This window comes from Sebastes fasciatus, chromosome 20 (genome assembly GCF_043250625.1).
Source record: "Sebastes fasciatus isolate fSebFas1 chromosome 20, fSebFas1.pri, whole genome shotgun sequence".
Classification (NCBI taxonomy): Eukaryota; Metazoa; Chordata; class Actinopteri; order Perciformes; family Sebastidae; genus Sebastes; species Sebastes fasciatus.
Genome location: NC_133814.1, coordinates 19,525,599 through 19,544,163, shown reverse-complemented (window position 1 = coordinate 19,544,163; position 18,565 = coordinate 19,525,599). Strand labels below are relative to the sequence as shown.

The 18,565-nt window shown below is 39.1% G+C and overlaps 2 protein-coding genes across 5 annotated transcripts in view; one reads left to right on the top strand and one right to left on the bottom strand.

Annotated features, from left to right (window-relative positions):
* ptprea (protein tyrosine phosphatase receptor type Ea) overlaps positions 1-13,823 on the bottom strand; it is a 72,670-nt gene extending 58,847 nt beyond the window's left edge. For all 4 annotated transcript variants that reach the window (XM_074619814.1, XM_074619816.1, XM_074619815.1 and 1 more), the window contains exon 1: positions 13,668-13,823. The gene's annotated coding sequence lies outside the window, so the exon portion shown is untranslated. The remainder of the gene's footprint in view (positions 1-13,667) is intronic.
* Positions 13,824-16,122: 2,299 nt separating this feature from the next.
* On the top strand, positions 16,123-18,293 carry clrn3 (clarin 3). The gene is made up of 3 exons (XM_074620429.1): positions 16,123-16,461; positions 17,509-17,694; positions 17,773-18,293. Exons 1-3 carry the CDS (start codon positions 16,230-16,232, stop codon positions 18,048-18,050), a joined length of 696 nt encoding a protein of 231 aa, XP_074476530.1. The 5' UTR covers positions 16,123-16,229; the 3' UTR covers positions 18,051-18,293.
* Positions 18,294-18,565: the final 272 nt, after the last annotated feature.

Here is an 18,565-nt window from a genome sequence, read left to right as displayed (position 1 = left end):
TAGTTCTCACTTCTGTAAAAGCACCAAATAGCTCCTCATGGTTGAATCTCTGCTGGCATCAAAGCAGACTCTAATTATGATAAACACACATCCCATCATTGTGAGTGAACGGTGTGGATCTGGCATTTTTTCTCTGGCTGAGCGCAAAAAAAAGGCTTTGGCAGTGTTTGGAAGAGTGTGATTGTCAACAGTGTGCTTTCCCAGTGGGAGAACATATTGTATGACCAAATGCTGCAAAGATTAGCAACATACAGCATCGCTTAGTTTTGGTAATTAGCATGAAAACAAAGAAAAAAAAGCATGTATGTGGATGTGTTTTTTCATACATAACACCCTGCTGAACAGTGGAAATGTATCACAGCACTTATAGATTACATCTCCAGAGCTGAAGGTCAGTGAGACAAAGTCATGGTGTGGCATGTCTTTTCTTACATGGACGAATCAATTCAATCCCCCCCAAGAGAACCAGGCCTATTATCTACTCAAAATTATTACTGATGACTACGGATGATATATTTTCTGATGGAAAATATCTTACGTGACGACACTATAAACAGGGCAGAAGCGGCAATGTAACTTGTTTGAAGAGCATAACGGCGTTAATCAAATGTCAAGCACTTTTTCAGTTATGAGATATGAGGATTTTATTGGAGAGTTGACATCTGGAACATCTTTGAACAGTGTTATAAAAATGGAAAGGCCGATTAATCAAACAGAGCCATTACGGCAGCTGTAAAAATCTGCCCTCTACAAAATAAACGGATAAATAGCAGTAATGGCAGCCAATTACAGACAAGTCTTCATAAGTAAAGATGTGACATTTGGGTCAAAGTTGGAAATGAGCAACAGACTAACATCCCTACAGCGAGCTTGGCTAATAAAAACTAATATTGGGGCTATTATTATCGACAGATTTTTCCCTCTGGAATATCAATACCAGTCAAGGCCTCAAAACTCATCTACGGATCTGCTCTACTTAATCCTATATTTTTTCTATTGGGCTTCATCCATAGACTGTGTATAAGAAGTGGACATAGTCACCGTGACGTCACCCATTGGTTTGTGGACTGCCGTTTTGAAGGTCGTGTCTAGAAGGTAACCTGCAAATCGCGAAATCTGATCTGAAATATGTGAAAACTCTCGCAAGACTCATTGCCTGACAACCTATCCTAACCTTTACCATTCAAGGTCAATGCCTAACCTTAAAGGTCACCTATTATGCAAAATGCACTTTTCCATGTCTTTTAAACATCAATATCTGTCCCCAGTGTGTCTACAAGTCACCATAGTATCATAAAAGACCATCCTCTCTCTTTTTCTCCTGCTCCGTTTGTCCGGAAATGGGTGTCGAAACAACGCTGCGCAGCTTTTCTTTTCTTCTGACGTCATTTGAGAATTAGCCATATAAGGGTTTCCTGGTCGAACCAGAGAGAACCTTCAGTAGCTGACCCCGCCCCACAGCGCGTCACTGTCTCTCCTCCTCAACCGAACTTGAGCAAAGTAGCTCCTACAGTTAGTCTGCAAGAACCAGCAGAACAGGCTTCATGTACTCCCATCATCTAAATATAACATGTTCTTTCACAAAGGCTTTATGTAATTACACTGTTTAAACAGATGATATTTATATATTATATATATTTGATGTCATGCATGTAGCAGATTACAGGTAGTAAATAGTGACTGTAAGCAACACAACACATTTCTGTTTTACAGTCAAACTTTATTTGAGTTGACAGATGACAATATTAATTATTCACAGCATTTGTAATCATCTCACCTGTTAGTTAGTTATGTTAACATGGTACAGGAGAAAGTCTTCAGCTCTGGTAAACTATGGTAAGCTAAGCTCCGGTGGTCTGTAGTCATGGTAACACAGAGACAGCTACTACAGTAAATAATATACCATTACTCTGATCTTCCATACATTTATCTTTTAGCAGAAATAATGAACTGACTACTGTTTCACATCTTCTATTTTCCACCCTGAAGGTCGCTGTGTTTACACACCGTGTCATAGCGGTAGCATGTAGCTAACCCGTTAGCATGTAGCTACATGCTAACGGGTTAGCTACATGCTACCGGGTTAGCTCTGTATCTCCATGTAAACAGAGCCATCTGCCCACAGCTATCTGCTCTCAGCTGTCTGCTCTCCTCTGGGATGATTCTGTCGGTCATTTCTCACAGATGGATCTGTAAAGACAGACGTAAAACAGAGTGTATGTTTACGGTTTACAGAGTTGATGCATGAGGTAAACACTGAGCTAACTAACAGAGATATAAATAGTATTATTTACCTGAGAGAAACCGTCAGGAAAACCTGGAATCTGGACCGCAGATGTTCATCATGTGTCGCCGATTTCTGATCAGATTCCTCCGGTAACGTGCGCTGGGTGAAGTTTCTGGTTTATAAACTTTAAAGTGGTTTATAAACTTTATTCTAGCTGCTATCTCTCCACTCGAGAGAGAGAGAGAGAGAGAGCTTCTCCGGGAGGGAGGGGGAGGGTGACGCTGTTGTTGAGGACGTTTGATTGACAGAAAACGCTGACCAATCAGAGCAGAGTGGGAGGAGACAGGCTGTGAATCAGGGGTTTTCAGACAGAGGCTGAATTAGGCTCTGAGGCAGGCAGACTCAGGCTGCAGTATGAGAAGAATAAAGGGTTTTTTGAACATTGCAGCATGTAAACATGTTCTAGTGCAACATTAAAATACATCTATGAACCTGGAAATGAGCATAATATGAGACCTACAGAGCTACAGACACAGAAATCAGCACTTTTGGAAATGGGCTGAAACAGAGGTTATAGAGACATGCTGGAATGCATGATCTGATTGTTTTTTTGAAAAAAAAACTTCAGAGACATGGTTTGGAGGTGTCTGAGACCTATAATAACTAGTTTAAATGGAGTATAATATGTGACCTTTAACCATCTCGCGAGAGTTTCCTAACTTGTGGGTACTTCCTAGACACGACCCGTTTTGAAGCCTCGAGTTCATCACCATCTTGTTTTTTTGCAACCAGAAGTGACACGAGAGGGTGGAGCTAAGAACAACCGAACGCTGAATAAGACATTTTTAGGCGACTAAAAGGTTACAATTAACTTTCATGAAGTGAAAACACACTGTGAAAGGGTTAAAGTTGTAAGACGTATAACAAGGACAACTCCCAGACCTGACAACGCCGTGGTAGCAACCTGTCAATCACAAGGTAGCCCCGCCCTAAAGCATCCCCTGCATGCTGTATTGAAGAAGACTTGAATCTAGCGATTGAGACCATAAACTCATGTTTACAATGTTTACTGAGGTAATAAATCAAGTGAGAAGTAGGCTCATTTTCTCATAGACTTCTATACAATCAGACTTCTTTTTGCAACCAGAGGAGTCGCCCCCTGCTGGCTGTTAGAAAGAATGCAAGTTTAACGCTGTTCACTTTTCTGACCTGGAGGTTGCCCCCTGAATCTGAGAAAAGCCAAATACTAGTATGTAAAAGTTGACAGAGCTGGCATCACTGTGGCCAACAGTCATAAACATGTGATTTTTCTGCTTGTCCTATCTATGTTTTGTTTTATCTAAACCACATCCTCTGTCTTTTTTGCACGCACAGATAGATACCATCACATAACAGCAGCTGAAATTACATCCTTAAACACTGACAGGGATTCAATAAGATGAAGCACGTTCAAGGCCCATCCCCTCATTTTATTTCCAACATACTGCATGATCCCGGCCGCCTTTAACCTTGGTCATATATATCACCCAAGACAGCTCTGATTATCATCCCATACATTAACGCTCTCTGGTGCTCGCCTGAGCCTTACATACCTATCAGCATGCAGGGCATGTCAGCTAACCCCTGACTCACTACCACATCCAACTGCGCTCATTTAAACACATTCATCATAGTCAAAAAAAAAAAAAGGCCTCAACACTACAAAGCTTCCCAAAGAGTTGGAACTTAAAAGGTGCTTTTAATGAAATAGATCTGAACTCGCTCGCCACTCCACATCCTTTTCAGCTTAACACAAAAAGTGACAACGCAAACATTGAATTAATGCTCGTCGCTGTCACTGCAAGCCTTTGTGATGCGATCAGCACACTTTTAATTATTACAAGCCTCAGGAATACTGATGTTAAACAGGAACCTCGGAGCAGATAAGACTTTGGGTGAATGAAATAGAACTAACTACTCTCTGTGCAGTGTGTTAAAAATTGTTGCTCTGTATTTATTTGAAACAACGATCAAATAAAATAAGCCGTCCTTTTGAATAAGCCTATTGTACTTGTGTGAAAATGTTTATTGGAGTAACTCCAGTGCCTTCAAACTGCATCATGTTACTGAAAACACAATGAAAATATTGAAGGGCTGACATGATGATCACACACAACTCTCTGTGTAGCAGCCTCAGAAGAATGAATAGGAAACGGGCTGCTTTAGCACGCATCCATTATTCATTAAGCACTGTACTCCTCCATGTCAACAACCTCTGTAGTGACACAGCCAAAGCATTATTTCCTCTTTACTTTCGGTCTCATCTAGTCACACCCAGCTTTCATCTCATATATGATCAACTGCCTGTAAACTCTAAAACATCCAACAAAACACTTTATAATCCAACTATATTTGATGTCAGACTGTTAAAAGAACATGATCGAACACTGACGTTTCAGCAAAGACAAGGAGCCCAAGCTGCAGCTGGAGATGATCCCATAGCATTTTTCCCTTCTCAATACCGATTCCAATACCTTAACTTGCGTATCGGCCGATACCGAGTACCGATCCGATACTAGTGCGTTAAAATTAATGTAGTTTTTGTCGAGAAACTTGAATAAATCCAGTTGTGTGAAGGAGATGTTTTCACAGTAATATAAAATAGATAATAGAGAGGGAATTATGACCTGTTTAACTTCCTAACAAAAAGCTGTATGCAAACGGTAATAAAAGGAGTGCAGGTTGAAGTATAAGGGATTTATTGTTTTACTTTGTTTTTTACAGTGGTATGGAGAATCATGGAATTTCACTGTTATTGGTATCGACTACTAAATTCCTGGTATCGTGACACATCAATACTCCACTTGAACCTGCCCGACAGGTACTGCGCATGTCCAACTCTCAACAGAGATGAGAAGGAATTGAGATGGCTCACTCGTTAGCTACTTCCATCATCAGAAAAAACGGTCACTGCATCGGAAATTGATGATGGAAGTAACTAATGAGTGAGCCATCTCGCTTCTTCCTCATCTCTGTTGAGAGCTGCACATGCACAGTATGAATCAGTCAGGGTGTACGGAGTTTAGTAGCATAAATGAGCTGATAAATTATATAACGTGATATCGGATCGGTGAATAGACTCGCGTACTCGCCAATACCCGATCCAGCATTATAGGCTGTATCGGATGCATATCCGACACTGTACTGGTATCGGAAAAAATCATTGCATGTGCTGATATACTGCACAGGAAACAAACTATCTGACATTACAGGCACAGGCTGATAACTATCTGACATTACACGCAGAGGCTGATAACATAAAACACAAGACTGGGTGGGACCTTGATGCATCTCCAACTGGCTTTATAGTTTATGGTGCTGAAGAAATGAGGGGAGATAATGACTCTTTCTATATGCACCATCGCCATCCGAGACACAGCCACTCACAGCCCGCTGCTTTTGGAATCAATTAAAATCCACTTTACATGTTTACATCCGAGCAGGAACATTGAAGTTCAATAATGTTTGAGGGGAGTATTTTTAGGGGGACATTAAACAACGAAAAGACTAGTAAAAAAACATCAGTGATTCCATGTGTGAACACATGTACAACAGTAAGCCTCAGTTTCGCACTATCTGCGTCATCTTTTAACTCCAGAGACATGATCATAAACATCAAGCTATCTAGGAACGAGTGGGTGTGACTTCTTATGTGCATATAAGAAGACTGCATCTCAGATTCTAGATCAAACAAACAGCCTTCAAGGAAAATCCACAATAGCTGAATATTTTTTTCCTTCCTGGCTGTCAAAGCGATATTAAGCATGTTTTTCTCAGTCTGTGGGTCACCCTTTGTTTTCCACAGAAAGCCTAATATTTGTTTTTCTGAGTCGTTCATTCAGATAAAATAAAGTGGACTGAAACATGTTTCAAGCCAGAGCTGGAGATGTTTGCTTTCACTTCAGTTAGAATCAGGCCACATAGCGCAGGGATTTAATCTCTTCTGGGCTCCACCCTGCTTTCCCTGAGCAGGTCACAAAATTAGGTTGCCATATTTTGGCCTAAAAAAACAAAAAAAAAAAGAAAGTCTGAGCTCAATTGAATATGATTTATCATGTTAAAATCTGTCAACATGCTGCCCCCACAAGCAGCTGATGTTAAGTATGGGACTGTGGGATTATAACACAAAAAACTCTTGGCAGACTACTGCCTTTTTTTTGCTATTTCTACAAGCTAAAAAAAAAAAAAAAAAGCAGACAAAAACATACAAAGCTTTTCAACAATGTGTTTCTCCCCCTTCGGAGACTCATAAAACAACTGCAAGGTCACCAGCTCAATCTCCACAAAACGTTTCTTTTAAGAGCTTTGTGGTGTACTTTGTAATGCGCTCATGTAGCGACTGACAGAAATACAATAGAGAAACTATGTGTTGCCTGGAGGGGAGAATACACCCATATTACTACTGGGCAGCTGTTGTGGAGTGACATCATGCAGTACGTCTCTTATTCAAACCAGAAGGGCTTGACCTAGTGGTTCCCAACCTGGGGTTCGGGGATAAATCTGAGGGGTCACAAAATGATTACAGGGACGAAGACATATTTCTGTTGCAATAAATTGTGTTTAACTGTCTGGACTTTTCTCTGCATTTGCTTTGCAAAACACTTTGACCTCTTCAGGCCTCTAGTGAAACAGGAGGAGACAGAAATCTCTCTTTGATCAAGGGCCACACTAAGGCCATAACCTGGTCACAGGCATTTCCTTTCCTCGTCGTCTCCTGGATTTACATTTACCACAGCAGCTAACAATGAGTACACCAGAATATACTCCATTTCCCAGTGTCGTAGTCAAGACCACCTAAACCGAGACCGAGTCACGACCGAGACCGAGGCAGGAAGACCGAGTAAAGACCGAGTCAAGACCAGACCAGACCAGACCAGTGCGAGTCCCAACACTGCATGACACAGTTAGAATAAAATGTGGAACATATAAACCATATAGGCACTCCTCAAAATGATCTGAAAGACCCACATTCCCATAAAAACATCCACAGAAATCAAATGAAGATTCCTCTCCATTCATCTCTTTTATTGCTATGTATACTCCATATGTGTGTATGTAGAAGTGTACCATGAGAAATGTCTCAGCAGATATGAATTTTATGCGCAGGAATTTTCCTTTGTTTTCTATGAACAATCACAGTAATGATTAACAAATAAATCAGGAAATGCACAAGCAATTTAGTGATATCCCTGCAGTTGTGGTCTTGATTAGTCTTTGAAATAAAATCCAGAGTCCTCTTTGCCTGAGGCCGAGACAAGACCGAGTCAAAATGCGGTCGATTCCGTGAAGAGACCAAGATTTCACTGTCATTTCCAATTCCAACTTCAATATTGCAATCAAATGTCTTGTTTTGTCTGAGCAACAGTCAAAACCCCCAAATATTCAATACACTATAATGTAAAGCCACAAAAAAAAACTCTGTCAAATTCTCACATTTGACACGGAGTCTTCAAATCTTTGGCTGAAAATACATGACTTTAATCAATCATCAAAATCAGTGCTGCAACTAAAGCTTGTTTTTGTCCTCAACTCAAAGATATTCAGTTTACTGTCATACAGGAGTAAAGAAACCAGAAAATATTCACATTTAAGAAGCTGGAATCAGAGAATTTTTCTTTTTTTCTCTCAAAAGAATTACTCAAACCTCTTAATTTATTATCAGAATAGTTGGCGATTCATTTAATAGTTGACAAATAATCAACTAATAGTTGCAGCTCTAATCAAAATAGTTTCTGATTGGAGTTCTTTCCATCGACTAATCACTTAATTGGCTAATTATTGCAGCTCTAGTTGACTCCTCGGTCAGACAGAAGGGTTTTGAATGGGTTGTAGCACTATATTGAAATGACAGATTGGTTTAATTTTAACTTCTCCTCCAAAGATTATGTCTCTTTTGGGTCTCATGTGCTCGGCCTTCCTAACAATGCTTCCTTTGAGCAGATGGTGGGTGAGTTCTGACGCATCTGAAATGGGAGAAACCTTGATCTCTGTCCAGCTGTTTCAGCGCTGCAGTGGCCCAGCTGAGTTTTAAACACAGCTGATGGTAAACAAACACAAATCTGCACAGCTTGAGTTTGTACATATATCAATCACAAGCCACAGCGGTGCATCGCTCGCTTTCCCTGGCAGCCACAACAGTAGTGCTGCGTGGCCCTGGGTGTAACACGGATCAGATGGTGGGGAGGGGGGATGTGTTTGTGGGGCTGCAGGTGGCTGTTTGCACAGCCGTGGACTGTCCTTGCAGCGGCCATGTGTTTAATAGGGAGACACACCTTCTCAGTGTCACCGAGGTCCCATGTCTCTGTGATGCTTCGGGGTTTTCCAGATCCTATCCTCCAAACAGGAAGCAATACCCCGCTCACATGCTCCGTTTCTGCTTTCCCTGGTTTTGCTTTTACTGTTGTTATTCTGGTTTCCAATCACAGTTTATAGCTTTAAACACAACGTCACATCTAATACAAGCTGTACAACCCCTCCCACTAATCATTATGTTTTTAATCCATTTGCCTGGTTAAGTGAGGGTTAAATTTCCCTCACTCTGCATGAATATGTTTTATCTTTACTAAATAATTTAAGCATGACGCCAAAATCCAAAGGATGACTGCGGGGTTTGCATTCTGTAGCACTGGCCGCAAGCACAAACAAGCCTACGATTGCAACACACTGCAGCTTAATGTGCTATAACAAGCTTCCACTAAGACGAGCAGAAAAATAACTAATGCTGTTTGTATCAAATATGAGATCTTATGACTATATGTGTAATTCATGAGCTCTTCTACAAGGCTGGCTGGAACCATTTCTCGCCTGCAAATATCTCACAAGTTCTGGGTCAGACCAGGCTCATCCCTAATTGTCGTGACTTTACACCAATTAGTTCCTTCTCCGTCTATTTGAGGGGGGGGGGGAAAGAAGCGCACCTTCAAGCAGAGTATAGTTAATGCGGCTGCAGCCTCGGAGAGTGCACTGCACAGCGTGGAGTCTCGCAGCTCAAAGTTAAGAGTGTTTTCCAAGACTTACAGAGAGGTGGCGGGTGGATAGATGGAGGGTGGGCGAGCTGCGGGGATTTACTCCGGGCTGGCAATTTGAGGTTTATACCCAGCAGGTGTGTGCGCAACTCGTTCCTCTCCACCTTCGCTGTGGATTTCATTAATCACCACATCTGTTCGTTTTCGCACAGCACACCCACGCTCAAATAACGTGCACTTCACAAGCGTTCCAATATGCCTTTTTTACAGTTCTAACTGTAGCCGGAAAAAAACAAGAGAAGAACATCTTGGCAGTGTGTTTAACGCAGGTTGAAAATAGCTATACTGCAATTATGAACCTGTTGAGTTTTTGCACCATTTTATTTGGAGACTTATACAAACAACTTATCCTCTCCCAGCGAAATACAACCTTGCACGATACACAGTTGATATTCTCACTCCTGAGACCCCACAAGGAGAATTTAACTGGAGTCAGATATGAATTGTAACGAGACGAAAGCCAAAATCAATCTGCCGACAACACTCAGCGGTTATTTCTTCCTGCGTCCTTACACGGTCTCATTTGTCTCGGCGTGACTGTTTGTTTATTTCAATGCATCCTCATTAGCTTCTGCCACAGTAATTGCCATTCTTCCCCGGAGTCTATATACTGTGTAATTGAAATGGAATTCACGCTGAATTATCACAGACAGACTGTTTATGTATGAGACTAAAGACAGTAAAATCAAGGTGAATGAGGAAACGCCACGTGGCTGCTGCATCATTATGAAACTGAAAGACTAGTTTAATGCAGCCAGGTGTGATGTTACGATGAATCTGGTTCTTAAAATTAGAGCTACAACATGTAATTGATTAGTTGTCAAGTATTAAATTAATCACAAACTATTTTGATAACTGATTTTGAGTCATTTTTTATGAAAAGAAGTCAAAATTCTCCGATTTCAGCTTCTTAAATGTGAATATTTTCTGGTTTCTTTACTCCTCTGTGACAGTAAGTTTCTGATATTTTATAGACCAAACAACTAATCAATTAATCGAGCAAATAATCAACAGATTAATCGACAGTGAAAATAATCGTTTGTTGCAGAACTACTTAAAATGTGTAATATATAGTTGATTGTTGACTGAAGTGTGTTATAAGAGGATGGTCTATGCTAACTTGGCATGTTCGTTATGTTTGGCCCGAGTATAAAAGTTAGACTGAAGAAATGTCAGGTGTTTTTTAATGGAAAGGAGCAGAACTGATCATTGTATAGAGAAAACTGGAACTCACAGCAACCTCTTACGCATTTCAGCGATGGCACCATATGGACAGTGAGGGGCTTATCTGGCAACCCTTGTTTTTGGACTGTTACTAGAGCTGCAACGATTAATTGATTAGTGTCAACTATTAAATTAATCGCCAACTATTTTGATAATCGATATTATAAATCGGTTTTAGTTCTTTTTATAAGAAGAAAAAGTCTAAGTTCTCTGATTCCAGTTTCTTAAATGTGAATATTTTCTGGTTTCTTTATTCCTCTATGACAGTAAACTGAATATCTTTGGACAAAACAAGACATTTGAGGACGTCATCTTGGGCTTTGGGAAACACTGATTGACATTTTTCACCATTTTATAGCATTTTATAAACCAAAACACTCATCGATTAATAGAGAAAAAAATCATAGGTTAAATTGACAATGAAAATAATCGTTAGATGCAGCCCTACTTGTTAGAACTTTGTACTCAAAATGAGATAAGAATCATAAGAGTCAAGAGTCTTATTGTCAGGAGGGACAGAAGTTAAACTTTCCACATTGAAATGTGCCTTCTTTTTCCTCATCTGTTGATACTAGAGGCAGCCTTGCTCAGTCTCCAGTACCCGTCTGTCCCTGTCAGTGAGACTACAAGATTTATTAGAAGTCATTTAGCAGCGTCTCTCTGACATTGATGAACTCATTCATGAGCTGTATGGCCCAAAATACAGTAACACAAGGCTGCAACTAATGATTATGATCTGCAGATTATTTTCTCGTTTGGAAAAATAGTGAAAAATGTTCACCCCAGTTTCTCAAAATCCAAGGTGATGTCTTTAAATGTCTTGTTTTGTCAGTCCAAAACCCAAAGATATTCAGTTTAATATGATGTAAAACAGAGAAAAAGCAGGTAATCTCCATATTTGAGAGGCTGAAAACAGCATTTTCTGACATTTTTGCACGAGAACTACTCCAACGATTAATCGATTATGAAAATAGTTGGTGATTATTTATCCGTCGCTCAACTAATTAGTCGACTAATCGTTGCAGCTCTCAGCACAGCATTTAACCCACAGAATCTGTCCACACAGCTTCTATAAGCACCAAACGCAAAAAAAAAGGGAAACGTTACCACAAAAGTATGCAGAATTATTTTCAGAGACTATTTCCTGTTTCATAATGATGACTAAATTAAAGTCACTTCTCGAATGTCGGCTGTCAAAGTCCCAAAGTTCTCTTTAAGTTAACGGTAAGTGGAGCACAATCTTGATGGTGTCTCGGTTCATTTAACTTTTCATTTCCATAAATGTCACACTCGGTTCATCTCCCCCTTCCCTTCACCCAGCAGTTAATCTGCTCCAAGGATGCTGCTGCGGTTGCTGACCCTGACCTCCCCCTGGGAGAGACCTTTCCTATGGAGATTAACATCATGTCCAATGATTACTGTATTTCAAACCACTAAATTAAAACCAGTGCAGCCAACACTACTACCTTTAGCAAACCAAAAAGATAAATAATCTCCAACTATTTTCATAATCGATTAATTATTGGGAGTAGTTCTCATGCTAAAATGTCAGAAAATGCTGTTTCTCATCTCTGTTGAGACCCAAAAAGAAAGATAATCTTTGGAGGAGAAATTAAAATTAAACCAATCTGTCATTTCCAAAGTTCTCTTTAAGTTAACGGTAAGCGGAGCACAATCTTGATGGTGTCTCGGTTCATTTAACTTTTCATTTCAAACAAATGTCATACTCGGTTCATCTCCCCTTCCCTTCACTTCACCCAGCAGTTAATCTGCTCCAAGGATGCTGCTGTGGTTGCTGACCTCTGACCTCTGACCTTCCACCCCGGGAGAGACCTTTCCTTTCCTACATCATGTCCAACTGTATTTCAAACCACTACTAAATTAAAAACCAGTACAGCAAACACTACTACCTTTAGCAAACCAAAATCTTAACCTCAGCATCACAGGGCTGCAACTAATGATTATTTTCATTATCGATTAATCTGTCAATTATTTTCTCGATTAATCGTTTGGTCTATAAATTTCAGAAAATAGTGAAAAATGGTCACCCCAGTTTCTCAAAATCCAAGGTGATGTCTTTAAATGTCTTGTTTTGTCAGTCCAAAACCCAAAGATATTCACTTTAATATGATATAAAACAGAAAATGTATCTCCATATTTGAGAACTACTCCAACGATTAATCAATTAGCAAAATAGTTTGCGAGAATCGGTCAACTAATTAGTCGACTAATCGTTGCGGCTCTCAGCACAGCATTTAACCCACAGAATCTGTCCACACAGACCACCAAACGCTAAAAAAAAGGGGAAAGTGACAACAAAATGCAGAATTATTTTCACTATGAGACCATTTCCTGTTTCATAATGACGACTTAATTAAAATCTCTTCTCGAATGTCGGCTGTCAAAGTCCCAAAGTTCTCTTTAAGTTAACGGTAAAGTGGTGCACAATCTTGACTTAACTTTTCATTTCCACAAATGTCATACTCTTAGTCTGCTCCAAGGATGCTGCTGTGGTTGCTGACCCTGACCTCTGACCTTTCCCCTGGGAGAGACCTTTCCTATGGAGATTAACATCATGTCCAATGATAACTGTATTTCAAACCACTAAATTAAAAACCAGTGCAGCCAACACTACTAAAATCTTAACCTCAAAAACACCATGAAGAGTCCTCCCTACAGTAACAAGTCTTAGCAGATCCATCCATGATATCTGGAGTAGCCTCAACGACATGTTGAAACTGGCTCTGAAACTGCAGCCCACACAAGACAAGCAGTCAGCCACCGAATAGGAAGAAAAACATTGATCATCTTTCATTCAAGACAATATAGAAATGAGGAAAAATGAAGAAGACCACGAGGACAGAAACTCCAAACGCTTATTTCCATGAACCCACATTGGCACAAGAGGTTGATCCAAGTCGCTGCAGGTTGTCAACCAGACAATCAACACACGATAAAACATTAAGGATGAATATGATCTGCTGCCACATTTACACCTGAAATGGAGGAAAACCCTCCACCGTGCGCTGCTGTGCGTAACGGACAGGTAGGTTGGTAGGGTTTTGTGCGGCTGAAAAACGACCTGGCAGCCAAAATGAGATGCAAAAAAAGACACGAGAGCGTGTATGACATAAAGTAATGGTATCACTCACCTTGATGGCAGCGACATTAAGTCCAGATTGTGTTGGAGAAGGCGAGGCAGCGATGCCTCAGTCGGTTGTTGCCGCCGCCTGTCAACCGGAGAGAGGAGGAGTTTGTGTTTACTCCAACAAAACACAACCGGCTGTCAGAGAGAAAGCACACACGGCTGGTCCTCCTCCTCCTCCTCCTCCTCTTCCAACACTGGTTAGATGAAGAAACAGAGACACGCTCTGGCCACAGCCTTTATTACAACATGTGTGTGCTTCTCTGTGGGTGGAATAAATCCTGTTGGAATAAAAACTTTGGGTTATTATTGGGGGGGGAAAAATCACACTCATATTTTATGAGTTGTATAAAATCATTCAAGACAAGACAACTACTAAAATGAGTATTATAATGAGTTTGGGATTTAATATGTTTTATATATATATAAGATTGACATCATTTGTAATATAATTGAACAGTACTTCTTTATTACCTCTACCTAAATAATATAAACAATATTCACAATGTCAAAATCTAAAATAGAATAGGGTATGGAATTTAAAATAATAATAATAATAATAATAATAATAATAATAATAATAATAATAATAACAACAACAACAATACTACTACTACTAATAATAATAATAATAATAATTATTATTATTATTATTATTATTGGTTCAAAAATCACACTCATTATTATGATTTGAATGAGTTACATGAGTGTATTATAATGAGTTTGGGATTTAATATCTTTTATATAAGATTGACATAATTTGTAATATAATTTAACAGTGCTTCTTTATTACGTCTACCTAAATAATATTAACAGTATTCACTAAATTGAAAGTAGGGTACGGAATTTTAAATAATAATAATAATAATAATAATAATAATAATAATGATAATAACAACAACAACAACAACAACAACAATACTACTACTACTACTAATAATAATAATAATAATAACAATAATAATAAATGATAATAATAATAATAATAATAATAATAACAATAATAATAATAATAATAATAATAATAATAATAATAATAATATATAATTATAATAATAATAATAATAAAAACAACATACAATTATTTTTGAAACATTTTCTGTAGGACTTTGAGGAAGATGTCCTTTTAACCAAATGAGAAAGTGAGCTTGAATAAGTTAGGACCTCTAAATCTCAATAATGTCATAATGTAATGTGTATGAGAGAACTAAATATAACCCTGCTGCTAAAATTATGAACTTTTTGCTCATTATAATTACACTGTACGGAAGCCCTGAGAGGCAAGTGAGAATATTTTTTTTCTTGGTGATCCATTTTCTAAGTATGTTATAAAGTGTTTTCTCTCTTGTGTTTATGACTCGAGAACAGGTGAAAAAAATTAGTTTGTTCCTAAAATTGTTATTTTTCATCTGCAAAACAGGCGTGGAAAAAAAGCTTTATAAAGTGTGTGCTGTTGTAATACTCATTTCGGCCTCAAGAGGCTGAAGCGCACCACTCACCCCATATTCTAACTGGGACTAAAAGCATTCAATGTTTTCTTCCAGGTGAGTTTTAATTTATCCATGCCAAAGAACGTATATTTTCAAGAAGTGAAAGTCAGTTGTTTGTTCCATTGCAAAATCAGCGCCCAGCAGCAAAGCTACGCTCCCGCAATTTTAGACTGAAAGCGACTACCGGACGCCAGTAAAACGCACCCTTCCTGCCTTCATTGTGTGCCATAAATCACTGGCACCAACCAGGTGGCATACAGTGTAAAATGACACAGTTATAGAGGCCGAAGGTCAGTTTTCTCTGCGTTTTTCCTCTTTATTTATAGTATTAATGTCTCAAATTTGAATTGGAAATCACTTGAAAATGTGGCACTAATAACCTCTCTAATCCTGAACCAAACATATCCTCACGCCTTCTGTCATCATGGCTTTAGTGCGTCATTGATGACACATACATGTGATCAGATGATCATTCCTCTTCCAGTAACTTTTCCTTTTATAGTGACACAGGTAAATAATTAATCTGCATTATGTTTTATGACCCTACAATTTCAAGAACAGGACTTTGAATCCAAGACTGTGAACATGGTTCCCTCAGAGTGCACCAAAGGGCGTGTGTAGACACTGAACGACAGGAAAAATAGATAGCGTCTCTATAGATAATAGAAATATTTCTTTTTAAAGAGCGTCTTTTGCATGTCCTGAAGTTGCTTTGTTGAGCTTTAAATGTGTATTCACCGTTAGTACTGGGCCCCTCAGACAATATTTCACATCGTCACAAAGCAGATATGATTTTCCTTTGCAGTCTGAGACCAGACATGACACCGTTATGTTTAAACTGTTGAGGAAACTGGTGTCCTACCATGACAACCAGCTCTGTGTTTTCCTTTCAAACCAAAGGTCACTGCCGTAATCAAGAGACTTTATGACCGGCAATCCACTCCCACCCAGGAAGGTAACTCATAAGCGGAATCTTTAGAGGATCACAGGGTCGTAATCTGCTTCTGAGGCTTCATCAGAGCTTTAGAGAAGAGATGCTGGGATTTAGATTTAACTAGTGCAACTGGAATACAGCGATAATGCCTTCCACTCAGAAGACTTTGCATTTCTTGTGCAGTAAGCTGGTCACTGTCATATCTGTTGGGGTGTTGGGGTTCTGCATGTCAACAAAGTGGTCTGAGACGACCATGGAGTGCACACAAGTTGGAACTGACTTCTCCAATGGAAGTGCTGTGGTCACTTTGGAGGTTTTTTTTGGGATTGTGGACAGAGACCATTGCCCCTCGTTTGGAGGTCTGGACACTTTTCAAGGTACAGTAGATATTTTCTCACTTACATACCTCTAGAATCTGTAAACATGCTGATAGTTTTGGTTTTATTTCCCTCCGTCTCTGATATTCCTGCCTACTAACAACATTATTCATAATAATAATAATAATAATAATAATAAACTTTATTTATATAGCACTTTTCAAAAACAAGTTTACAAAGTGCTTCAAAGACACAACAGAAAATAAACAGTGCGGTTGCAAATCATTAAATAAAAGTTGAATTAATACCTGAAATCAAAAGAGAAACTAATTAAAAGCCGTTTTATAAAAATTAGTTTCTAAAAGAGTTTTAAAAGAGGACACAATTTTTAGGTTGTGGCGTGCTCAGTTTTATAGCTAGAGTGAAGATACTGGTATCATATGAAACTAAAAAATCAAAGGAATCTAAAATTTACGCTGAATTTTGTAGAGGAAAAACTGGCATGGCCATTTTCAAAGGGGTCCCTTGACCTCTGACCTCAAGATATGTGAATGGAAATGGGTTCTATGGGTACCTACGAGTCTCCCCTTTACAGACATGCCCACTTTATGATAATCACATGCAGTTTGGGGCAAGTCATAGTCAAGTCAGCACACTGACACACTGACAGCTGTTTTTGCCTGTTGCGCCTGAGTTTGCCATGTTATGATGTGAGCATATTTTTTATGCTAAATGCAGTACCTGTGAGGGTTTCTGGACAGTATTTGTCAATGTTTTGCGTTGTTAATTGATTTCCAATAATAAATATATACATACATTTGCATATTTGCCCCACCCATGTTGATAAGAGTATTAAATACTTGACAAATCTCCATTTAAGATACATTTTGAACAGATAAAAAAATGTGCGATTACTTTGCGATTAATCACGATTAACTATGGACGATCATGCGATTAATCGTGATTAAATATCTTAAATGACTGACTTCTCAAAAACCATAAGGCCTGCTCACATGGTTTCATCAGTGTGTCATATAATGTAATGCATGTAAGCTCTACTAAACTATATAACCATAATGTTCTTGTACTGTGTTTGTGTGTGTGTAGTGATTCCTAAATTGGTAGAAACAGGAGTTACCCCTCTCGTCCTGCACTCTGTGGTTTCGATCCTGTTGGCCTTGTGTCTGCTGTGTTCTGCCTGCAGCTTCCTCATCTCCCTCTACAACAGCGTCAGCAACCCTTATGAGACCTACATGGGGCCTATTGGCGTCTACGTCTTCAGCTCGCTCAGCGGTAAGTGACACTTAGAGCATCTGGGAGTGACAGAAGTGGAATTTGACAAAAACAAATCAGCATCTCTTTCTCCTGCAGCATGTTTGTCCGTCGTGGTCCTCATAATATTTGCGCTGAACGTCACCCTGACCAGCATGACAGAGGACTTGGTAAAGAACTTCGCCGGGGCGATTCCAGCAGACCTGAGGAACAAGTCTACAGAGATGCAGCTGGGATACTACCTGGTCATCATTTACACCGTGCTCTCTCTGTTCGCCATTGCTTTGATCTACATGTACGAACACGCCGCCTACACACAGAGGAGAGAACAGCAGAGGCCTACAGAGGACGCACCCAAAGAGATAATGATGTACTAGAGGCCTGTAATGGAGTCAGTGACATTGAGAAGTTGATCATCAAGACTTTCTGGAGTAACTTACTGTAAAGGAGAATTACAGACAGAAATCAACAGCTATACATAAACCCAATGAGATTATTTGTGTGTCTGTGTGTGTGTGTCTCCGAAACAATACTTTGCATAAAATAAGTGAATGTAAATAAAGATATGAGATTAGGTTGTTCTACTTTTATGTTAAAGGATGAATTAAAAAAATAAATACAGCCAATTTTTGAGTAAATCATATTTTGGGGTAAAGGTTAAATAAAAAAAAAGAGGGTTAAAGAGATTGAGGAGAAAAGTAGGAAGAGGCATATGGGAATTAATTGATCTCTGCTGCCCTCTATCTTTGAGATGATGTAAATGCAAAAAGACGTTTCACCAAATTTCAAGTCAATACCTATCCCTGAAACAGGAGTACAAGTGAAAATTGTTTTTATGTTTTTTTTGTTTTATTAGTCTTATTTTAAATATGGTTTATTTCAGTAAAAGTGT